Source organism: Crocuta crocuta, unplaced genomic scaffold (assembly GCF_008692635.1).
Source record: "Crocuta crocuta isolate KB4526 unplaced genomic scaffold, BGI_CrCroc_1.0 scaffold20, whole genome shotgun sequence".
In the NCBI taxonomy this organism is placed as follows: domain Eukaryota; kingdom Metazoa; phylum Chordata; class Mammalia; order Carnivora; family Hyaenidae; genus Crocuta; species Crocuta crocuta.
The window spans coordinates 4,447,873-4,465,728 of NW_027527932.1; the positions used below are offsets into that span (position 1 = coordinate 4,447,873).

A 17,856-nucleotide genomic window follows, 5' to 3' on the forward strand; every position below is an offset into this window, starting at 1 on the left:
AAAGCATGTGATTAATATGATGAATCTTCATACAATTTGTTTTTATTCGTCGTTATGTCTAAATTATGCTGATGGACAGTCATACACAATCTGAGTTCTATGAAAATGGGATACACTCAAAATTCGCTAGGATCACCATGTGTAAATTCCATACATCTTTTGAGAAAAGTCAGTTAGAATAAATATTAGCTGAAAGTCTGTACAATTCAGAGCAATCTGAAATCCGGCATAAGACATTAGTGTAAATTCCTTTGGAATTAAAAAGAAAGTACAGCCTGAGTTCTCAACATAACTTATTTTTCAGTCTCTTTAAATGTAGCAAATGAGTTGAGGTTTCATATTTATATTCTGAATGTATTCCTAGGGAGGAAAAAATGATTTCGTATCTTGCAACCTCCAAAGAAGCAGCAATAACTTATTAATTGTGCCCTGGGTGATCTTAAAGTGTGGCAGAAAAACAGCCTTAGAGACTTCCAAAGATGCATAACGTTCTCCTAGAGGGAACAGTAGGGACACCAGGAGAATCTAGCTGCACAAGTATTTCAAAAAAGCCATTTACATGTTGAAGGAAAGGATTTAATTAATAGTGTTACAGCTGTGAAGTTAATATGCAGATAGGAGGTCCTAGCTCAAGGGACTGGTACACATTTTTTAAACAAGTCACTCAGTCCTACATTTTTTCCCCTTTATAGCTCTTGCATAGTAATAAATACGTCCCAAAGCTTTGGGAATGAGAATCATAATGTCTGTTAATTTCTTCAATAATAATAAAAATGATGATGATGATGTTGATGGCAATTATGAGAACCACTATTTACTGAAACTTCTATAACAAGATCCTAAGTCCTTTATATGTATTATCTTATTTAATTCTTACAACAATCCAGTACAATTAGTGCTCTGGTTTTCCTCCAAAGGAAACCAAAAATCCAGGAGATTACGTAAATGCAGACCCACAATCATTCCTGACCTCACCAGACATGTATGCATTCCTTATAAACAACACATCCATTTCCTTCAAGTTCTGGAAGATCTGAGGAGAATCAGGACCCTCAAGGCCCGTGACAAACATGATGCAGAGCTGATTGGCAGATGAAGTAAAAAGGAAAGGAATGTCTGGGGACAGGAATCAAGAATCATAACAGGCCAGATGTATGACTGTTCATGCCCATGATAACATGCACTAGTAGTTAGTAAGAATCGCTGGGTGCTTCCTGTCATTGGAATAACACCGAATAGAGAGATTGTGCAAATTAATCTGAATCTAGTTTTTGGGAAAAGATTCCTTATTTTATTTATTAAAAATTTTCTTTGATGTTTATTTATTTTTGAGAGACAGAGACAGAGTGCAAGTGGGGGAAGGGCAGAGAGAGAGGGAGACAGAATCCAAATCAGGCTCCGGGCTCTGAGCTGTCAGCACCGAGCCCTATGCAGGGCTGGAACCCACGTACCGTGAGATCATGACCTGAGCTGAAGTCAGACGCTTAACTGACTGAGCCGCCCAGGCATCCCAAGATTCCATATTTTAGANAGGCAATGCCAAAATGCACCCATGAACCAGCAAGAAATAGAGAGCTCTAGAAAGTATATACCAGCATATAGGGACAAGAAATTTCTTATAAAAACTGTAATTCAATCTGGAAGGGAAGCAGGGGCGCTTGCGTTTGTTAAGGGTTCTTAACTTGGCTCTAATTTTCAGGACAGATGTCCTACAGACTGCAACTGAGGCTAAACTGTTGCTAACTACGGAAAGTTACCAGGCTTTGAGGCCGTTAATAGAAGGAGACCAACAGAAAATCTTTAGGATGCTCATTTTGGAGTCATCTATCCTTCTAACGATCTAGGACACTTGGTTGACTGCCTAACGGCATTTGAATGGGTAATAAAATGAGTGACTGGGACGAGTACATACATCGTTTTTAAGCCTGCACCCAAAGAAATGAGAAAGAAAAAGCCTTGACAGGCATACTGATATTAGAAACGAAGTCACAAAAAGCAGTTCTCAAAAGTAATCTTGAGCAGAGGAGAGAAAACACTTGTATGACCAAGAGCTGCTAATATTATGATTTTTTTTTAATCAATTCATAGCGTTGTTTTGAAGCTTTCCTGAGTTACCATAAGTGATGAGCTTAAAACAATGCTCAATACCCAGCTCGTGTTGATTACTACCATTTATTGGCAAAGCTGGTCCCGTTTTGAAGTGTGACAGAGACTTAGCATGGTTACACGATTTGCCTAAGGGCCCATAGTTAATAAGTGTTAAGACAAGATTTGAATGAAAGACTTGGGATTTGAAATTGAGTTTTCTTTTAGCACATCATGATGCCAATTCCATAAGACACATTCTTCTGGTCTATTTTCCCCCCCAGATCAGTTTATATGGAAGAAAACAGAAGAGAATTACTACCCACTAATGATTTAAACAAACTATTCAAATTACACGATACAAAATGCCATGGTTTGAAAAGTGCTATGCTTAACTTATTATTCACAATTATTATATTCATAAAATTTGCATTTTAACATTACTTTATAATCTGCATGCTACAGAAGATAACTGGGAACTGACTTAAATACATTTCCTGTCTTAAAAATGAGAGGTAAAATGTGACTATTGGCACAAATATTAAAGGTAGACGCTTGTGCATTTGTATAAAAGGCAGTATTAGAAATGTCATTTCTGGCTCCCAAATACATTTGCCAATGTGAGGAAATGATGACAAGTTCTAATTATAAAGTTACCATAGTATAGAATGAAGACTAACTACCCCTGCGGGTTCCAGAGAAAATCATTCAGGGATTTTTCTTGGCGAGCTGAGTCAAAAATTCCTTTGAATTCTTTTGAAATCAGAAGATTTCAAACTATCATATAATAGAACACGTTAATAGAGCTGATAATGAGAAATCTAAAAAAATACAGCTTTCTCATTCTTTTTGTTAATTATACTGTTACAATTCTTTTCTATGATCTCTACAAGTAAAAACTGTGCTGGTTTATGAGAAACATGCTTGAGAAACACAGCTAGAAACTTCTCCCAAGATGCTCTTACATTTGGATGGCAATCAAAGGATGGCTCTGCACCAGTCACAGTGAGACTTTTGTGCTCTACCTACACTGCTTGTAGACAGAAATAACCCTGGTATCATGTTGCATTGAGACAGCTCTTTCTATTTCATCAGAATTTCAAGATATACTTAGTTGTTAGTAAATGTATCCTCCATTTGACATATAAGGATTTTATCCTTGGTCAAACTTTTTTTTTCAGAATCAATATTCAAGCAAAGATAGCAGCTGGCTATTCCTATTTGTTACATCAACATTTTCATCAATCCCCTTTTCCACTTTAAATACAAGAATGTTCAAAAACATTGTTCAATTAACATATGGGGGCTCTTGTCCCTGTGGCATTATGGCTTTTTAAACTGGACATGAGGGTACGGTAGAAGCTGAGCTCCACCACAGCTGAACAAACCAAGCCAGAAAGCCACAGTTGTGGAGTTTCATTAAGTTAACACGCTTCTAAGATCACTCTTGCCTGATCGGGACCCAAACTGACTTTTGATTAGTATTCCATTTGTAATGTTACTTAGATTGCTCTCTCTCTCTCGATATATGTATGTATATATACACATATAGAGAGTCATAATAATTTACTAGTCTACTCTTTTTAAAGTGTACTTTAAAAGCATGATAAACTTACCTTAGAGAGCCCACCGACTTCCAAATAAAAGCAGATAATGAACACATTCCAGGTGACCCAGAGGGCAGTCCATACTGTGTACTAGAGAGAAGGGAGGCAGAGGGAGAAAGAGAAGAAAAAAACGGAGAGATGAAAGACATGTATACTAAATAAATCAATAATAAAAATGTCAATATGTCTAAGTCTTCTGGGAAGAAGCAGGCCGTGCTCAGAAAAGAGTGCTCCTTATGAGGTCCCCTAAGATCTAGAAATTAAAAATCCAATAGTTTCTACAGCTTTCAGTAGATGCCAATAAAGCTAGATTTATTTTTAAAGTGCTTTGCTGGCTTGCAGATAAAGTGAAATTCAAGAGCGGACTTGATTTCTGTTTTCTGAGTATTACTTTTTCCAGGGAAGACAATAATGCAAATTTCCTGTGGGTTATCTCTCTATCTTTTAGTTATATTAACCTGTCAAATTTTTAGGAATGTTAGTCAACACTCAGTACTTCCATATCCCTGAATGGAGATCATGTTTGAAAATGGATGTAGGGAGTAAAATTAACAAACTTTCCTGTTGAACTCTTCTAATATGAGTAGAGTGTGTATGCTTCCAACACAATGATATTAAATATTATCATGTAAAATAGTTTTCAAAAACACAAAAATTAATAAATAGGATTAAGAATGAGCAAATAAACGACAGATTTCCATAATAGGAAAATACCTTCCAATCACAACCAACAAACTCTAAACATGCCTGCCTTATTGATTAATTGGTTTTATTAATGTATTATGTATTAAGAAATGCCTTCCTTGAGAGCACTGGCCAATCTGAATTAAGGTAGCCTTTGATCAAGGTGCATCAGTGCAGAGGGTCCAAAGGCATAAGGCAGCCAGTTACTGATGGAGAAACTGGGATTGTAGAACTGACAGAGAATAGCTTGGATGACTGACGGAATTTACTGTGGGAACACAATACAATGGTTTTCTCATTCATTTTACTTTATCACAAAAGTCTATACAGTGTTAATTTTTTAAATCAACATACTAACTAAATGATTCCTTTCTATCAGTGATTTTAATCATCCCATGCTATTGTCAAATTAAAATAAATATTGAAATTACTTCAGTAGCTTCTTCTATGTTGTGTCAAAATCATGAAGTTTAAACACTGTGTAAAATATATACGTTTATATTAGAAACCTCATCAGAAGCTTATAACTATTTGCAAAATCTAATTTACATTTTGTGTCTGTCATTTATGACTTTTCAAAGGCTTTCAAAATAATCTCACGTAGTTGTGTAGTTTTATAACTCGTTACATTTGATGTCACATTGCATACATCTTTCTTTCTTTCTGGAGAGGAGTTTTTGCCTTTTTTTTAAAGAATAATATAATTACAATTATGAGTTAAAGGGGGTCCAAAATCACTGAAAATTTAGAGAAGGTAGGAAATACATTCAAATATTAACACAAATTTAAAAATATAGTGAGGCTTTTGGTATTTGTAGATAATGTTGATGCTGCCAATATCTTCTGTTAGTAAAGTCTTCTGGTATGAACGAATTTAGACAGTTTTAAAAATGTGCCAAGTGCCCTGAAATACACTTTTATAGACCACAAAATAGTCCCATGAATACTGAAAAAAGCTAAACTTCATCCCAAACGTATATTTTTTGCAAACCAATCAAGTCACAATATCCATAACAAATTTCAAAGCTGTGGCTAATATAAGATGGCCACTGGTATCTGACATTTTTCATTCTAAGTTAATCTAACTATGAATCAATTAGCATGAGAGAGCAGTGCAAACCTCAAAGTCATAAGAAAAAAGCCAATGATAAAGAGTAAGGAAAGGACATAAAAGAAAGTAAGGCTAACATAAGGAAATAAACAAAATTAACTGCAAAACCATATGATTCTTAGTTGTTAGATGGCAAACTTAAACCCATATGTATTCTTTTACAAAAGACAATCGATCCACCCATCCTTATAAACAATGCATAATAAAACCGATCTACTTAAAATCACAGCACAAACTCAGTGACTGAAGTGTATTCAGGATCTCTCACAAGTTGTACCACTGATGCCATTTGGGAACTTTCAAAGATAAAATTACCAGGCTGAGTAGGTCCAAGTGTCAGCTGCTAAATTCCTAACAATAACATGAGTGACTATTCTGCCGCTTTCTATGTTGCTGGTACAAAGGAAGCACTATGTTCCTGGTACTGTGCGAAGCATTTTATATAGATCAAGTTATTCAGTCATCCACTAAACCAAGGAAGAGAGTAATCTTTTGATCACCTAGTTAGTGTCATAATTGGGAGAGGAACTCTAACAGTCTGACTCCAGAGCTGAGATGCTTAAGTATTACATGACAGGCTTCATTTCAAAATGTTTTTAGGAAAAGCACTATGGAATAATTTGCAAGTTAACACATCACCAAATTTTGCAAGTTATCAAATGACCAGTTCACCAAGTTATCAGTTTTCAAAAATTTGCTTCATTTATCTGATTCAGCAATTGGCATTGTTTTTGAATAACAATTTCTTTTGTATTTTGCAACTCATGCGTTATGCGTGATATGAAGGTCGTGGTTTTTAAAAGCAATATTATAAGCTCCTTTCTTCTAATGTATTGGTTTGCTGAGAACAAAGAGTATTTGTATGACTGAATCTTGGATGGTTGTGGGATGAAAACTACACACCTCAACTGATGCACTGGAGACTCAAGTGCATACATAGAGATAAAGAGAAAGAAATTTCTAGCAATACAAACACATCCATAGGCCTTTACCTAGGCAGAAAGTAATAGGACAACAAATATATTCTTTTTGACATGGGCTATTTTATTTATAATTCAATGCAAATAGCAATAAAAGAAAGAGATGACTCTATTTTTAAGAAATACCTTTTGGTTATCATGGATCATGCCCATATGCTCAGATATCCAGACACATATACTTGCAGTATAGAAAACCACTTCCCAATATATAAAAAATTACTCTGTATAATTATCTATCTCCCTATTTATTTGTTGTACTTTGCTTATGGTCGGTACATACATAAAATTTTTTAAATGTTTTGTTTGTTTTTGAGAGAGAGAGAGAGTACAAGCAGGGGAGGGGCAGAGAGAGGGAGACACAAAATGTGAAGCAGCTCCGGGCTCTGAGCTGTTAGCACAGAGCCCAACGTGGGCCTCAAACTTGTGAACCTCAAGATCATGACCTGAGTCAAAGTCAGATGCTTAACAACTGAGCCACATAGGCGCCCCTCAGTACATATATTTTAAATCCTAATTTACATATACAAAGACTATACGATGAGAAAAATATCCATCTGTTCTAAGTAATGTCCTGAATATTTCATGGTTTTACAGAGATATTTCAGTGTTTTTTAATTGAAATGAATTTTGGAAGTCTTGCAATCTATTTCTTCCTCATTGAGCAATTAGTCTATAACATGAATTATTTTTACTTCCTGAGCTTGTTTTCTAATTAACAGAAAGGCCATTTATTCATTCATTCACATGTGTATCAATCAGATACAGTATCATGCACAATACGTTAGGCTTATAATTTTAAAAAGAAATAGGCTTCCTGCTCACTCATTGTTCTAACACTTTCTGGAGTTTAGTATTCATTTCCAGAAGAACTTTAAGAGAGTAATGTGCGGGGCGCCTGGGTGGCTTAGTCGGTTAAGCGTCCGACTTTCGCTTAGGTCATGATCTCGCGGTTCGTGGGTTCGAGCCCCGCGTCGGGCTCTGTGCTGACTGCCAGCTCAGAGCCTGGAGCCTGTTTCAGTCTGTGACTCCCTCTCTCTCTGACCCTCCCCTGCTCACGCTGTCTCTCTCTCTCTCTCTCTCCTAGAAATAAATAAAAAACATTAAAAAAAGTTTAAAAAAAAAAGAGTAATGTGCTATCCCTTCATTTTAATGGCTAAAAAAGCAGAGTGAAAGCAAAAAAAAAAAATATATATATATATTAAACAGCTCAATTATGTACTAAGCACTTACTCTGTGTTAGGTTATGTTAAGCAAGTCACATACATCGCATAATATAATTCTTAAGGACAATCTGAGTCAGGCTTTTACATATGAAGTTAACTATGGTACAAATAAAAGAAATAAATGTCCCAAGGCTTCACAGCCAATAACCGTTGGAGGGAATTTAATATAGGGCCAGCTAAATGGAAAACTGACACCCTGTTTTTAAAAAATGTTTATTTATTTATTTATTTTGACAGAAAGCGTGCAGGGGAGGGGCAGAGAGAGAGGAGAGAGAGAATTTCAAGGAGGCTCTGCACTAGGAGCACAGAGCCAGATGGAGGGCTTGAAGTCAAGAATCTTGGGGTCATGACCTGAGCTGAAATTACGAGTCAGATGCTTAAGTGACTGAGCCACCCAGGCGCCCTGGAAAATTGACACTCTTAACTGTCATGCCGAGTAGTAGCTCAAGAAGGAGATTTATGATGACATAGCAGGGAAACTTTTCTGCAGCCATTCAAATTACACAAGTTTCTATTCTTTTCACATGAGCATTTGCATAAAAGTCCCATAACAAAGCTGCGAAGTTAGCAAATTAACTTTGCTTTCTTTCTAATTTTTAGAAGCAGTTTTGATTTAATTTCCAAAGTTAGTATTTCTTCAAAATATTTAAATTAACTAATGCTTTTGCACCTCAATTAATTTAGAACTACTTGGTTAAATTACTGCCCAGGAAATAATAAAGGTTTAAACAATTCTAGGGCAGACTCTCATTTTGGAATTTCTATGTAGCATTTTAAAATATTTTGTACAGGAGGAAACAGTTGATTCTAGAACAACACTTTATGCCTTCTGCTTCATTTTGTCTATCGTCAAAGAAGCACAAAAGGTACATTCAAACCCTACAGCTGACCTTGGTACCCACTAAGACATAGATCCCACCTTGCACCTTCGCTGAAATAAATGTTAATCACTAAAAGGTGCCACGTGACAAAGCTGTTTTGGTGTTCTAAGTAAATACAGACATGACAAACTGCACCTTATCAGCAGTGATAATATCCAGAGTGAATTATTGTTCTTTCGTTTGTGACTTGCCTGCATTTTTCTGACAGTTTTTGCTCTCAAACCTCCTCAAATACAGTGGCAGGAGTCCATAACATTGTCTTTCATAGAAACAGTATAAGATGAGGAGTAAGTCAGCTGATAGTAGGTCCAGGCAGAGCAGCACATATCATTTTATCGTGTAAATCCTCAACGGAGCTGACTGACTGAGAGCCACAAGGCAGGAAGGCCATTTTCTCCTATTGAACTATGGTTGCTGTGTTCTGAGATAAGAAATCACTGTCCAGTCCATCCTATGAAATAATCTCATGTAATAACCTTTAATTCATTTATCAATTGTTCATTCCAGTATTAAGCATCTTTTTAAAAATTTTATTTAGAGAGAGAGAGAGCAAGCAGGGAAGGGGCTGAGGGAGAGAGAGAGAATCTTTTTTTTTAATGTTTATTTTTGAAAGAGACAGCATGAGCAGGCGAGGGGCAGAGAGAGAGGGAGACACAGACTCTGAAACAGGCTCTAGGCTCTGAGCTGTCAGCACAGAGCCCGACACCAGGCTTGAACTCACGAGCTGTGAGATCATGACCTGAGCTGATGTCGGATGCTCAACTGACTGAGCCGCCCAGGCCCCCATAGAGAGAGGAGCCTGACACGGGACTCAATCCCCTGGCCAAAGCATCATGACCAGACCAGAAATCAAGAGTCAGATGCTTAATCAACTGAGCTATCCAGGTGCCCCAAATATTAGGCATCTTTAAAGCCCCATGTATACCAGGATAGACCCAGAACAGCGATGGAGAGGAACAAAGAGCATGCCGGGAGAACTTTGCTGGATGCAGGGAGACGGGCAGGAAGCAAGGGCTGAGCCGTGCAGTGTGGGAGGGTGGGGGTGTCACCAGGATCCGCGGGGGCACAGGGGCAGGCACTTACCGGAGCGGAATGCTCAGGCAAGGCCCCTGAGAGGTGACCACTCAGTGGAAGCATTGTTTGGAGTTTTCCAAGAGGGTAAGGAGAACAGGGCATTCCAGGCAGAAAGTACAGAGTGTGACACAGAGGAGGCAGGAAACAGCACGTGGTCTCTGGAAAACACCCCCCCTCAGCCTGGCTGGCACAGGGGTAGGCAAACGGGAGGCACCCGAAGGCGCAGGCCAAGGAGCAGTTTTTATGAGCTTTGCGTTCCATTCTAGGAAATTAGACGTTTGCCCATAGACATCGGACAGCTTGCTCTGCACGGTCCTTGACCATAACCTTTTTCATAAGCGTGGTTAATTCTTCAAACGCAGCTGTGATCAACCCTGTTTGTTGTCAGAAATGGCAGTAACTCACCATCTGTGTTTCGGAGCTCCAAAATGTTCGTTGGAAATGGACTAAACTTAATTGCATTATTGGTGTCTGTTTTGGCCAATAAAGGGGGCTAATCCTAAGAATACTGCAGGTGAGTTTGAGAAAATCCCCCATAACCAAAAAGGTCTTTCCCTGCTCAGTGAAAAGTCCGCAAGAATTTCTCCCCCAGAATTCCTCTCACTGCACTGAAAAGTCGGGGCCTCCTGAGGCACACCTTTATCCTGTGATGTACGCCAGATTTATTTTCTGGCTTTTTCAGACTAGAATTAATCCTGGACCACCAGTGGTAGATTCAAATCAAAGCATTCACGGAAACAACTCGGGGTTGAACCTCCTGTGGTGTGATGAAGATAACATGGCGTAGCTGCCCTCCCAATAACAAGGGGATCTTTCCAGTGAAGGCACTTTTTTGGAAAGACTTTCTAAGCTTGTGGATTAATGATTCTTTTTTAAAAAAATGTTTATTTATTTATTTATTTATTTACTTATTTATTTATTTATTTATTTTGAGAGAGAGAGAGGACACAAGTAAGGGAGGGGCAGAGGGGGAGAGAGTGAGAGCGAGAGAGAGAGAGACAGAGAGAGAGAGAGAGAGAGAGAATCCCAAGCAGGCTCTGCACTGCCAGTGCAGAGCCCAATGTGGGGCTTGATCCCACACACTATGGGAGCATGACCAGAGCCCAAACCAAGAGTCAGACCCTTAACTGACTGAACCACCCAGTTGCCCTGGATTAATGATTCTTCAGGCACTTCTTCCAAATGGATGATTTATACCCACGTTAGAACAAGAGGTAATCTGGCATCCCACACAGGTAACAATATTCTGCGATCAGTTGAGGTGGTAGGGTAGGATCAATTTCAATGTCAAAATTTATACTGACAGTGGCACCATGCCATCTGGAATCTGGTGATGAAGCAAAGCAAAATAATCATGATGATCATGATAAACCTAACGATAACAGAGGTGAGGCAGGTGCACATTCACTTCCTCCACTTACTATGTGGGTTCCTGTCGTAGGTCACCTAACCGTCCTTAACTCTTTTCTTGTCCGTAAAATTAGGGATGCTAATAACTGCCCATACGATATGTGTGAAAATTAAATCCAATGATATCATTGGCACGGAGGGCTTTCCCATCAATTCATTACTTACCTTCTCTTCCTATCCTGGGACATGGTATTGAATAAGACAACAACAAAAAAAAAATTGTAGAAATGTGATTGGCGTATGCATTAAAAGAGAAAATCAACATGAGCAAAAACATGGATTGTTTTCCTTACAGATTTTTCTTGAAGACTCTTAAAGATCTAAATCTGTGTCCTTCTGTGCACAAGAGGGAGTTGGGAGAGAGGGAAGCAAAGAAAAGATGCCAGAGACAGCAGTGACATCAGTCTGTCCTGAATGGACTCTGAATGGGTAAGGAACTACATGGGAAAAACAATGAGTAAGTATTTACTGAGTATCTATGACGTCCCATATTCTCAAAGAACACTGCCTAGTAGGAAGACATAAATATGACCAAGTTGTAAACCATGCTCAGGACACACAACAGGAGTGATTAACTATTAAAGTGTGTGGAAGGGGGGAAGGGTGCTTCAGGGACAGGAAACGTTGCTGGAGCTGGAGCTCAAATACAGGCAGGGCTCCCTGGGTGAGAGGCTGGAGAAGCAGGGAGGGGGGTGCGTGACGCTGAAGCACACGAACTCTGTGCTCCTTCGCGGCTGTGCTGTGTCTAGTGCTCAGCCCATCATCCTTCTCATGCCTCATCCAAGATCCTCTCTTCACCTCCCGACACCCTGCACCCGGCGCCTCCCCACGCTTCGCATAATGAGTTCCTGGAGAGCAGGGAAGCTGTCGTTCACGTTCTCTTCTATGTATCCAGCCCTAGTAAAGCCTAGTAGGGCCTCACTGAATGTCCAAGGAGTGAACGGGAGATACTGCTACTGACATCCTACTACGTGCCTTCTGCCCACAACACTTTAGTCTTCCTCTTCCCTGGTGAATTCACACACCTGGCAGATCTCGGCTCCCCAGTGACTTCTGCAGAGGCCGCCTCCCCACTCTACATCTCACCGCACAGCGTGCTCCTTTGCAACACTGGTCACAGCTGCAATTTGCCATTTGCCTGGACGATTATTTGATGATACGAAAGGGAAGTACCCAAGACGGCAGAGAATACCTGTGTCTGTATTTGTTCACCAGTGTAGTCCGCACTTAACACAATGCCAAACGCAAGGCAGAGACCCAGTAAACAGAGTTTGAATAAGTAAGCTAATGGAATAAAGGAGAAAGAAAGGTAAGAAAGAAGGGAAGTGGGCACCTTGTTGCCTCAGTCAGAAGAGCGTGTGACTCTCGATCTCGGGGTTGTCAGTGTGAGCCGTCATGTGCGGTGTGGAGATGACTTAAATAAAACTTAAAAGAAAAAAAGAAAGAAGGGAGGGAAGGAGGGAGCAGGAAAGGAGAGGAGAGAGGAGAGACTGGTTGTGGGATCCGTGCGTGGCCAGGTGGTCAGCCAAGGGTATTCTTAGGTCTTATCCTGCTACGCGTTAGCAAAGAGTTTTAAGCCAGTGATTTAGGAAAAGTGCAAAGGACAAACCAGAAGGTAGGAAGGTTGAAAGCAAGCAGGGAGTCTGTATTCTGGAAAGAGAAGGCAGAGGCCTCAGCCAGGCAGTAGCTGGGTGACGAATGTGTAGAGTGGGTATTTAGAGGGTACGATCAATAGGACTAGATAATGCCACCAATGTGTACCAACAGCTTCATTCCAGGGAGGCCAGCCATCTAGATGGCTAGGTGGTTTCACAGCCATCTAGCATCTGGGCTTCAGCGGAACACCAATATCATAAAATAAAAAGTCTGTATTGAGTACAGGCACTGTGTTTAATGGCCAGAAACTAGAAGACAGAATACAATATGACAGTTTGATACTATGCACATTGAAGTGTTTTATACTACAACTCCAACTCCATGAGACACCCTTCTAGCAGATTATACAGTAAGAAGAGTAAAGTAGACATTGTTTGGTCCTGGAAGCCAGCTGAGTGATAGCAAATGTTCCTAGTGCCTCTGGGGCAGCCATTTTGAGTGCAGAGTGGGCTGTGGACTAGCTACATTCACCTTGATATGGTGAAAGATACAAAAAAGCCAACTTTGAGATTAAAAATAGAGAATTAACGCACTCACAGAAAAAATGTGTAGCTTTATTCTTTCCATAGATTAAATAAAAATGGAAAGATGGCATATGTTTAAGTCTATGGTTTTCTTCTAGTAAGGCAATGTCACTGCATTGCAAGAAAATATTCACTAGTCCTACTGAACACTGTGTATTTATTCAGGTCAACAAGCATTTTAGATATGTTATTCCTATTACAATCACTTATATATGCTTGCTACTTCTCACAACCTTATACATTAGCCTAAAATGCTGCCTTCTTGTTATAGAAAACTAATTACCGTGAATGATTTCCATTCCATTGTGGAACATAGCATACACTTCATTAAACCGTCCTATAATGGAGGGTGTGCTGACCATGTTTGGTAGAGTCAGAGTATGGAGTTAACATTTCAAATTTATCTTAACATTTGTTTTTTAATATTTTTATTTATTTCTAGGAGAGAGAGAGAGAGACAGCATGACAGGGGAGGGTCAGAGAGAGAGGGAGACACAGACTCCGAAAAGAGGCTCCAGGCTCTGTGCTGGCAGTCTGCACAATGTTCAATGATATAAAGTATGAAATACATTAGGGATGAGTACTGAATACTGAGTAACCTTTGTAATGTCCTAAATCATAAAACAATTAAAATTAAATTATATTATTGTTGGTGATATTCATTGTTAGTAAACAATTATGGCTAGGTAGGTTTGATTTTTAGGATGAGTGACATATGTCACAGAAGTGACAGTTAATGCACATTTACATCTCATCATGACATCTGGACCGCAGACACACCTCCTACTCTATCCAAATCCTGTTTGAAAATATCTTTTCTTTTTTAACGTTTATTCATTTTTGAGAGAGAGAGAGAGACAGAGCATGAGCAGGGGAGGGGAACAGAGAGAAAGGGAGATACACAGGACCCGAAGCAGGTTCCAGGCTCTGAGCTGTCAGCACAGAGCCCAACAGAGGGCTCCAACTCATGAACCAGGAGATCATGACCTCCGCTGATATGAGACGCTTAAGCGACTGAACCACCCAGGCACCCCTATCCAAATCATGTTGGAACTTGAGTTCAGTTACATGGTGTGTTGGACTATGTGTCTTCTCACACTTACAGTTATGTTGCTTTGCTGTCTTTGCGAATATTCACAGAGTCATTTTTTCCCCACAGATAATGGTCTCTGGACAGAATTCAATATGTTAAGGCTAGAACAGCAATGCTCCATCATATCCAAGGCAACAACTTATTTCATTAATCTTCTGATAGTAATTCTGTAGCATTTATTACAAAAGACATGATAAAAATAAGACTTACCACCACAATATATCGAGGTCTGTACTGAATGGTTCCAAACAAACCCAATATGACGACTATTATATGTAGAAAATTTCCAAGAATTGGTGCCCACTGGAAGCCAAGGAAGTCAAAGATTTGCCTCTCTAATGCCGAGAGCTAAAATAAAGCAAAGAGAGTCCATTAGCTTCTAACCCAAGCAAAATCACACCATTTTAATATGTATTTCACAGCTAGAAAAGTCTGCAAATTTGATTTCAATCACACTTATGGACATCATCGTCACTAAAGTTGTGACACCCATTTCACATCCTGCTTTATGCAACTTCTCTCAGAAAATATAATGAGATAATTTTGAGGATTATGACTTTAAGTATCAATAGAGTTTAAGCCTATCTGGAGAGCTCAACATATACTCCTTAAATCATTTTCTGTAGTAGAAAATCCAGGCAAATATTTTAGAATATCAATTCTATGATATTAATTTCTAATTTTTTTAGGTAAAATGATTGGCTTTGTGTAACCGTCTGGAAAAATAACTACAGGCTTCAATGCTAGAACTGGTATGATTTTAGGGAAAAAATATAAAACTCAAAGTCTCCTACTCATTCCTGCCCTCCTTTAAGAAACATAAAGTACCAAATCTGTTTGCTTTCTTTGCTTTCATTAGTCTGTCATTGATGATAATGACTAACCACTTTTTTTTCAAAATGAAGCTTACATGTTGGGGAGAGGGAGGGAGGCAAACCATGAGAGACTCTTGAATGCTGAGAACAAACTGAGGGCTGATGGGGGTGGGGGGGAGGGAAGGGGGGAGATGGGCATGGAGGAGGGCACTTGTGGGGATGAGCACTGGGTGTTATATGGAAACCAACTTGACAATAAACTAAGAATAAAAAACAAACAAAGAAAAACAAATGAAGTTTACTGATTTATTTAGCTCTGGGCTCAAGGCTCCCATGTAAAACTAAGTTAAATAATTCCTTTGAAACATGTTTTATTGCCATCATATGCCTACGTGGAAGTTCATCTTAGGTTAGGGAAAGTCCTTTTTGAATAAGGAAATGAAAATTACGAGAACATTATAATTGTAGACATGCCACGGTTTATTATATCTGCATTACACACATTACATTCTTAACAATTACACAATGCTATAAAATATACACTGAAATAATTTGTGTATGATTGATTAAACAGATGAATTTCATATAGTCTACTGAATGCCAAAAATGTCATTATCATATCAAAATGATATTTATTGTATTCTATATCTAAAAATTTTATCGTTCCACCTGCTGTATTTGAACACTAATTTTATACATTTCAGGCATTTTTCTAGTTTTACTTTGATAAGATAATAATTCTAATAAAATGATCCAATGATTAACTATGTTGATGGCACTAGAAACCACCGATTTGAACTCAAAATGGTACCCTAGGTATTTTTCTAGTTATGTGGCAGGTGTATGCCTGAATAGCTTTAATTTCCTTGGACATAAAGAACTGTCCTCCATCCAGTAAGCTGAATTTACCTTGGTTAAAATTCACCTTCAGCAGGCTGTGGAGGAGAAGAGAAAGGAGCAAATGCCTAAAGACAACCACACCAGAACCACATTCATTTCACGGGTATTTCCTGATCATCAAGTGATCTGTCACCATCCCCTGCTCTCATGAATGGGAAGATGCACAGAAATGGCTAAAACACAAAATAATCAGAGCAAGGTAAAAAGTAGCACTGTGTTTTTTTAATCCCCTGTTTGTCTGTTTGTGACTCTAATTAGTTCCCTGAAACCTTCCCCTAAAAATGCAGCACTTTATTTATTGGCCCATCAGTGATGTAAATATGCAGTTTTTTTTTAATGTCCAAACAGGATGGATGTGCTCAGATAAAAAAGAAACCCTGAAGAGCAGCTGCAGGCAATTTATTCTGAAAAGCAACCCTATTTTAAAGCTGTCGTGCATCACAAAAACCTTTAAAGTGAACTTTTCAAACAGAGAAAAATCCATTTTCTTTTCTGTCAGAAGATGCATGGATAGCATTCTCTTTTATGATATTAAAGAAAACACGTATAATGAAGGAGAAGCCGTATTAACACCACTTATTAGAAAATCCACACTTAAATATTAGAAAATCTGCATTCTTTAGTGGTGACAGTGTATCTATTAGTATTTATTTTTGGATAACTTACTTAAAAACGGATTTATTGTGGCTTGAAATAGGAGCACAAATAAAAGGTCATGGGGAAAAAAACCTAAATGGGGAGGGGATCACATCAAGGATTAAAAGAGAGGCAGCTGTAACAGCCCTACAAACACACAAAACTAAGTTTCAGCAGCTGACCATTGAAGGACAGGATTTGAAATGCACAAGTGTTTCTATGGGGATTCTATTTGATAAGTACACTATTGTATACTTAGTGTATACATAGTGTATAATTACACCATGGTACTGTAAATGTGTTTTTTCTTATGATTCTCTTAAAGCGATTTTCTTTTTCTAGGGTACATAAAACATACCTGATATGTGCTGACTGGTTGTTTATGTTATTGTAAGGATTCCAGTCAAAAGTAGGCTATTGGTAGTTGAATTCTGGGGAGTCAAAAGTTGTATTTGGATTTTTTCAGCTGTGTGTGGGGGTTGGTGTTCATGACCCTTCTGTTGGATCAACTGTGTTGTATTTTAAAAAGTCAACTAACGGGGGTGCCTGGGTGGCTCAGTTGGTTGAGTGTCTGATTTTGGCTTAGGTCATGATCTTATGATTCATGGATTCAAGCCCAGTGTTCGGCTCTGTGCTGACAGCTCAGAGCCTGGAGCCTGCTTCAAACTTTGTGTCTCCCTCTCTCTCTGCCCCTCCTTGGCTCCCACTATGTCTCTCTCTCTCAAAAATAAATAAACATTAAACCAATTTTAAAAATTAAAAAATAAAAAGTCCACTAACAACAAAGAGCCTTTCAAAAATAAACAAAACCCCACTGCATTTTTTGCTTCATTATTTTATCTAATCTCCATGTTAAGCTATTTTGTCATTTAGTTTATAGGCAACTATCTTCTCTCTAAATGTCATAATCTCTAGAGGCACCACTTATTGCCCGAGAGCTTGACATTAATAATAATGACCCAGGGCCACTAAATGAAATTAAATGAGATCCAGGTTGCTTTGTTAGCTCAGAATATGGATTTATTACAGAGATGTCTCTGTCAAAACGGTACTCATCAATGGAGCAGGCCTGGGAGTTCAGATTGGGTGCATCTCTTCCCAAATGCATGGTCAGTGACCTCAAGTTGGGAAGCTGACACCAAGCATGTAGGCAATACATACAACATTGGGAAATGCT

General features: G+C 38.7%; 1 protein-coding gene across 1 annotated transcript in view; it reads right to left on the reverse strand.

Moving 5' to 3' along the window:
* Positions 1-15,547, reverse strand: part of NKAIN3 (sodium/potassium transporting ATPase interacting 3) — a 268,095-nt gene extending 252,548 nt beyond the window's left edge. The window contains exons 1-3 of the mRNA XM_077751829.1: positions 15,536-15,547; positions 14,539-14,676; positions 3,702-3,782 (exon numbers count right to left, since the gene is read on the reverse strand). Coding sequence (XP_077607955.1) covers positions 3,702-3,782; positions 14,539-14,676; positions 15,536-15,547 — 231 coding nt within the window. The remainder of the gene's footprint in view (positions 1-3,701; positions 3,783-14,538; positions 14,677-15,535) is intronic.
* Between the last annotated feature and the right edge of the window lie 2,309 nt (positions 15,548-17,856).